This window comes from Danio rerio, chromosome 4 (genome assembly GCF_052040795.2).
Source record: "Danio rerio strain M-AB ecotype USA chromosome 4, GRCz13ab, whole genome shotgun sequence".
Taxonomy (NCBI): domain Eukaryota; kingdom Metazoa; phylum Chordata; class Actinopteri; order Cypriniformes; family Danionidae; genus Danio; species Danio rerio.
This window is the reverse complement of record NC_141024.2, coordinates 29,317,033-29,325,000: the sequence shown is the minus strand read 5'-3', so window position 1 is coordinate 29,325,000 and position 7,968 is coordinate 29,317,033. Positions and strand designations below refer to the sequence as shown.

Genomic DNA, 7,968 nt, shown 5'->3' with positions numbered 1-7,968 from the left:
TTGGCAGTGTGATGTATTCAGTATTAATGAGTGTAAGTTGTTTATTGCGGAGAGCTGAATGCGAGAATGACACTGTCAAGGCAAGCGATAGCTTTGGCAGCAGCTCATGTTCTTTGTTGTTTTTTTAATATTTACTATTTTAATCCTTATGCTGACATTTTCTATGCATGTGTATTCTTTAGGATCAACCTGCTCATTGCTTTGATCTTTAGCTCCTTCCACAGATTCTCAACTGGATTTATGTCAGGACTTTGGCTGGGCCACTCCAAAACGTTAATGTTTTTTGTTTATTAGGCATTTTGTCACCTGTTTTGCTGTGTGTTTTGGCGTGTTGTCGTGCTGACATGTCCACTTATCTGCAGACTGCCTGATGCCTGATACAATCAAAACTACGGGTAGCACTTTAAAATAACTACACACTATGAATAATTTATTAAGCATTAGCAAGTACTTAATTAATTATTTAAGCATTAGCTCTACATTAATATATGTTAGTAAGCAGTTTTTAAACACATCTACAAATGCTGTATTCTTGACTTACTGTATAAGCACATGTATAATGTGTTTAATGATTGTGTTTTTATACTTTAATGAATCGTATTTATTACTAAATTAACCATTGCATTGTTTACAAACCAGTTATTTAAGAATAGTTGTTGTTTTGTTTAAAATCATTCATTAAATGTTTAATAAAGTATTTAAATTAACATGTGTATATCTTATTATTCAAGCATATATTAATAGTTACTTTGTATGTTAATAATTGTTTATCTATTGTTTTATTTATTATTATATTGTTGTTGTACCAAAACCCATTATTCAAGTGACGGCCGAGAAAATGGCATGGTTGTCAGGAGGCAGATGAAGATGGCTATATTTCTGCAGGGACACGCAGTCATGCATGTTACACCACCCATCAGTAGCGCGTCTGTGTTGATTAAAGAGATGGCCATAAATAAAGCTGCTGTTTCCCCTCAAACATAACACTCTCAGACACTGACCTGACAGCTGAGTAATTACCTCATGCTTTCATGACAGCGGCGAGCGCATGATGGCATGGATGTCGATATTCTTTATGGCTTTATTAGGGTGTTATGTCTTATGGCCTCAAGGCTGTCATGCATGAACAGCGTCTGGTGTCTGTGCGCGAGTAATAAAATATCGATGGGAATAAGTGTTATTGTTGTGTGTGTCCACCGAGCGTCTGTCATTTATTGTTTGGGCCCAAGTTTGACTGAAGAGATTCTAATGATGATGTAATTGTTCGTGATGGATGAATGAGGTGATTGACGTCAGGGTGGTGGTTTATTGTTATTGTTTGTTTTCTAAACAGAGACTGTGCATCGCCACATGCAGCTGTATGAGGTGGAGTATTTGCAGTTCGCGTTCCGCTGGATGAACAATCTTCTAATGAGAGAACTTCCTCTGCGCTGCACCATTCGTCTGTGGGACACTTATCAGGTAAGAAGACACTCCACAGTCTTTGTTTATGCTTTTTTTTACTGACATATAGTCATACTTGACCCCTGTTTGACTTAGGTAGCAAATAGCATAGCTTATGACAGGACAAAATATGACATTACACAACACTTAGCAGGTAAGAGACCCTCAACAGACTTTGTGGGGTCAGTTACTCCCGATTTCACATGGGGTATCAGGGCGTATCTGAAATTGGGGCTGACGCGATCGTCATAGCAGCATCAGCCAATTAAATTAATCCGCAATGGGCTACTGTCTGAGCTGTTTCCAATTGTTAAAAAAAAAAACTTGTTACGACCCTTGATTGAAATATGTCTAGGAATTTAAAAGGAGTGACATTGAAATGACCAAAAGAATAAACTAATGGTAAAACATGGCAAGAGAAATACAGAACAACAAATTAGCACCGCAAAAGATTTGCTTCCACAAACCATATATTTACAGTATGAACAAAAACAAAAATATAATAATACATTTGAAAAACCAAGACAAATCGGAAAGGTAACTAAAAGTTGCGCTAGAAATAGAATTAATAATATTCCTATAATCTCTTCCTAATCCTCTAAATAAGAAAGTAACATGAACAAACATCTTCAGTCTGCAAGTCATCCCAAGTTTTGAATGGGCTAAAATGTGCTAGACGCAAGACATCCCTCATGAACGCAGATATTACAAATGACAGAACTTTTAACAACAGATTGTTTAAACAGATCTTACTGAAAGTCAGCATTAGTACCAAGCTAAACATACGGACACCACAAAACAGACAGCAACATGCCAAACAGGCAAACAACAGCTGATCTCTTCCTTTTGCCGCTTAAAGGTCTCTGCGCTGATCGTGATTGGCAGAGAGAATACGCATCATCACAGGAGTGATTAGGAATGGCAGTCCTGTCGGCCAATAATGTTCCAAAAGTAGACGAAACCTAAATGTGAACGTGACAGGTCAACGTTAACATAAACTTTAACATTTTTTTTTAGATATTTTTAAAAATATTTTTTGTATAATTTGATGTAAATATGTGTAATACAAAAGTATTGCTTTCTACATTTTTATTTTATTTTTTTAAATCAAAATAGTTAATACTTTTGAGGATTTAAAATCCTGATGACCTTTGAAGTGTCTTGTGAAAAGGCTGAGTTATGAGTTTTCATGATCAATATTTTTAGTAACGTACATTTCCAACTTCTTCACTTTTTATGAAAACCAAGCGAGTGATTGAGTGAAATCATTCATTTTGTTTTCATTGCACTGATGGTATGACTTCTTCAGCGAAAAGATGGGAAATTAAATTCTGAATATTTAATACGCCTTAATATCAGTCATAGAACAAATTTACCTTTCAGTTTGAATGTTCTACTTCACTCCGTATGTACACATTAATTGCTTTTTCTTTTCTTTTCCTCACAGTTTGCCCCTTTTTCTTTGTGTTTAAACTTTCACAACCTTTTTTTTTTTGCCCTGAGGAAGAAACATAATTTCTTTGTTGTTAGGGTAAATCTTTTTTTTCTTCTTTCTTTTTTTGTCCCTGTTAAATGACTTGTTTACACCGCTCTTTTTTTTCTTGGCTTTGAAGAAAAAGTGATCCAGGATAACTGTGTTTTCAGGGCTGGGGTCTCTGAATGACTAGGCGAATAAAAAAGCCCTGTGTTATTGCACTTGTTTTGAGGGGTTATTTACATAAAATTCATTCTTGTGTTCTTGTAATACAGCACAAGAAAATAGAACAGAACTCAACAGGTCTCAAAATGTGTTTTTAAACCATCTAATAAAAAAAAAAAATCAGTGATGGGGGCAGAACAAAATACTGCAAAAATGTGTACTGCTGTCGTGATGGTCTTGTGAAGAGGCTATCTTTTTTTGGATTTGTTTGTTTTTGGACAGTCAAATCATCAATCTCCATCTTTGTGATGCTTTTTTCTTTTTGCATTTAAAATAATAAGGGTGAAAGAACTTCATATTGAATTGTTTTGAACTGTTTATATATCATAAAGTTATAACCAATATTGCTGTAAATTATATCAAATTAAGTCATAATTGCATTGTTGAAAAAGTAAAATAAACTACCTTAAATGGGGGCCTATTATGCCAGTTTTTAAAAGATGTAAACTAAGTCTCTGATGTCTCAAGGCTGTGTATGTGAAGTTTCAGCTCAAAATACCCCACAAAAAAAAGTTTTATAAGCCCCTTATGGGCTTTGATCCTCATTTTACCATTTTGGTGATTGTCGCTTTAAATTCAAATGAAATAATGCTCTTTTCAAAAGAGGGCTGAGCTATAAATGCCTGTGTGTCAGCATAGTGAGATATTCAAAAACAAGACTATCATCCTATGCTAATGAGTAGCAATTGAAATGGCCCCTTATAGGCTTTAATCCTCTTTTTGCAATTTTGGGGACTGTCACTTTAAATTCAAAAGAGATTGCGCTCTTTTCAAAAGAGGACGGAGCTATAAATGCCTTTGTGTCAGCATAGTGGCAGATTCAGAAACATGACTATCATCCTATGCAAATGAGTGGCAATTGAAATGGCTCCTCATAGGCTTTGATCCTCATTTTGCCATTTGGTGACTGTCACTTTAAATTCAAATGAGATTGTGACTAATGGATTGTGGCTTTCCCTCCTGATGACACGCACAACGGGAGAATGTCAATCAAAGTATTCCTGCAAACTGTCAATTTTTACTATTAAAAGCTGGTTATATTTACATAATCTTGCCACGCAACTATGTTTAAACATCTTTGTTTTGTTTTGTTTTTTCATAAGGGGTCCCTTTTAAAATCAAATACAAAAGTTCTAAATGTGTTCTAAATATTTTGTTTAACAGTATCACTTCTATAAACAGTTTATACAAGTCTAAAATCTACAGAAATTCTAATGGCATCGCATAAACATAAACGTCTATTTTAAATGCCGAGATTAAAACAAAAATAAACGTACGCTACTTGCATCTAATTGCATTAGCACTTCACAATGTCAATTAAAGTGTGTTTAAGGTATCTGGAGTATGTAGCTGGTCTTATGTCATTATACAAACTTTTGTGTCTCATCACAGTTACCATGACAACAAGCGAATCTTGTGATAATTAAAGGTAATTTCATTACTTCCACCATGTTATATGCTACCACTGAAAACCCCTGTGTAAATATGCTTGCCTTTATATATAACCTGACATTTTTCGAAAGCAGGTTTATCCTTTTTTTTTTTTTTTAGGTCTAGGTTTAGATTTCTAACACCAAGCCATGAAAAGAACCAGAGCTTGAAAGATAAAGAATCTTTAGCACAGCCAGGAACTTCAGAGGTGTTACTGACATATAACCTAACACTTCTGGAAGACTTCCAGGCAGTATAATGGGCCATTTCTGATTCCTGATTTTTTATTCATATTTATTTATTTATTTTTTATGCACTAATCTCAAAGGAATCTGAAAATTACACTGAATTCTTTGAGGCCATTCACACAGGATGCATCTGAGTCTAAAAAAGTGGGAATGGTTTGTAACAAAAAGCCATGAGGGTATCCAGACACAGAAACATGTAAACAGAAATTGCAAAGCTTTTTTATTTTTTTTTTTTTTTGAGTTCTTCTGATTGGTCCACTGCTTTGAAACTGACACGGATGAGTGGTGCTGCATGTAAAAGTTAAAGTTTTTTTTTTTTTTTTTTTTTTTTTTACTTAACATGGAATCTAAAAATGCGGTGGCTCTAAATATGCAAGATGTGAGTGTAATGGTCATTACGCATGTCCATCAAGCACATCCTTACACAAGCATATGTATCAATTATTCATTATAAAGGTAATATTTTGGTTTTGGGGGTCTCCAACAACAGGCTGATGTGCATGCAAGGTGAAAAAACACTTTCATTGTCTTATAATAATTATCCCAATGACTCCTAATGATTGTGCCTTAGTGCAATGCTAATCTGCGCTGATTGATCTGATGACTCAGTCTGTTGCGATTGATCAACTGCGTTCAGAGGGAAACAGAGAGAATCTGCCACCACAGCTCATCAACATTAATGAAGTAGTCAGAGTGCAGAGTATAAGTGTGTGCCCAATGCAGGAGTACATTAAAGCAGTGCAGTTAAACACCAGCATCTTGCTCAATTCTTAACCATAAGTAAAAACAACGACACACATTCAGTATTAATCCACACAGCGGCAAAGCTGAACAAATGGCAGAAGATTGCAAGCTCACAAACGCGTTTAAATCTGTGTGGCTTTAGATGCGACATGAGAATATATAGAGTCAACCAGATGCACTACAAGCCACGTGGAGCGAATACAAGCAACAAAATAAAATTAAATACATAATTTGCTAGCTAGAGAAAACAAGAAGACAACCATCTTAATCGCACTTACTTACACTTGCGAGCTGAAGGAAGAAACTGATTCATAAACTGTGTACTGTTAAGTTCCGTCCCAATGAGTCCCATACATCAATAGTCTTTTCTGATCCTTCCTGACACAACCCCCTGGTCTAAGGGGATGATCTGAAAAAGTGACGAAACTGGTTGGGCTTTGCTTATTGTGCAGTGACCTCATTGGTCAATGAAGTTGTACTGTAGGTGACCTGAAAGGAGAGTTTTTTGGTTTATTTTAACACCCTGATTACATGATTCTTATTTTATTTTATTTTTTATTTCTTGCATATCATTAGCTTAAATTAACTGACGATTAGGTGTAAAGCATAATATATGATAGATAAATTAATTTAATAGTAAAATATAATTTCAGGGTTAGTACTAATAAATTTTCAGTTTTTCATTAATTTTTAAAACAAGGTAAAAATAACAAATAAGTAACCATGTTCTTTTAGTAGGCTAATGATTGAAAGTACAACAAAATACAAATACAACGTGCTAACTTCAGTCAACATGTTTGTTTCTCTCTTGCTATCTTTCTTTTTTCAGATCAAAATGAGCATTTGTTGTTTGTTTTCTATTTACGTTTGCAATGTGAGGATGAAAAGTTGACTCAACTTAAAATTCTAAGGTTACTTGGTGCACTGTAAAAAACGATTAATTGAAAAAGTACGTAAACTCGTTGCATTCAAATAATTACATAAATTAACAATATGTATAATTGAAAAATTATAATAATTTAGCTTAGGTGAACTTAAAAATTCTAAGTTAAACAAAAATACATATTTTTTAAATTGAAATTAACTTGCAATTTTTTAAGGAAATAAATTACAATGTAAAATGTACAATTTTAAGTTGTCAGCTTTTTTTTACAATGTTATTTAAATTTAAGTTGCATGATCTATGCTTCCTATGATGTCTTTGTCCTAACACACATTGATTAATTTAACTTAAGTGTTTTACAAATTTAAGTGGATTAAACATGAAACAATTAAGTTGTCCCCAAAACAACCTTAAGAATTGTGTTGTTTCAACTAATTTTAAATAAATAGATTGAACAAGCAGAAAAATCCTTTTTTGAGTGAAAACAGAATTTTCAGCGGCACGAAAAAAGCATTTATAGGCTGCACTGTAAAAAAAAAAAAATCTGTTATTTTACTTTTTTGTGTAAAATAATGTAAAATAATAGCTTTTAAATTACAGACATTTACATCCTCTGTTGTTTCAGGTAAATTTCTGCAATTTAATGGCCGTTATTGTACTTTTATTTATTTATTTTTTCCTGGCACCCCAGCTGCCAGAAAAAAAAAACAACATAAAACTACAATTTATTTTACAGTGTGTATTACCAAATAAATAATATTTTAGAGTAATAACTTCATTAAACATGACAACAGACATTCAACGCTTAATTTTCCTTAAATATAAAGTGGCAATATAACGTCATACTGTATGTGGGATCTGTCAGAATGGCCGCTGTGTTAATTCGAGTAGTATTAGTATTATAGTTCCAGTGTTAAATGTTAGTTCCCTACCATATCTACTGTACAAAGATACTGTCAATATCTGACTGTTCCTTTGTCTACTTGACTGATTTGGATTTTGCAGTTTCGGCATTGCCAATAGACTGTTCACATGGTTTGTTTGCCTATTTGTTACTCACTCGGGACGTGTCACTGGATTCTTTCCCAAAACAGCCTCGTCATTGATGTGTGTGTTAGCACAGAGGGCGCCACACACAAAAAAAAGCGCTTGTTAGGCCAGTCACAAGTCAGTAAGACTACGGTATTGCTTAACATGCATTATTGATCATTTCTTTCAATAAAGACAGGCCGTGTGGTTGCAGAGCATTAAAATGATTTCGAAGAAGCTTAACTTCTATTTGATGGCTTATTTTCAATGGCGAAGGCCTCAGGTTTGGTCAGGTTATGATTGGAGCTGCTCTGAGTTGCCTTCTGATATTGATTTTGCCAGCTGAGCAAACAGTGAAAGCAAGGGCAAGAGGAGATAACTGCGGCAGGATTTGCAGCAGCAACCCATGATTATTTTAGTGCTCTACTGATGCTTGGGGTCACTTTTTTTTCCCTTTTTTAGTACTTATGCTCTCATTCCACAGATTTAAG

At 34.3% G+C, this 7,968-nt stretch overlaps 1 protein-coding gene across 3 annotated transcripts in view; it reads left to right on the top strand.

The window, feature by feature from the left end:
* The window catches only part of tbc1d22a (TBC1 domain family, member 22a), a 274,142-nt gene that overhangs the window by 186,003 nt on the left and 80,171 nt on the right, over window positions 1-7,968 (top strand). For all 3 annotated transcript variants that reach the window (XM_087246433.2, XM_087246434.2, NM_214799.1), the window contains 1 exon segment: window positions 1,334-1,461. In XM_087246433.2, the coding sequence (XP_087102559.2) occupies window positions 1,334-1,461 (128 nt within the window).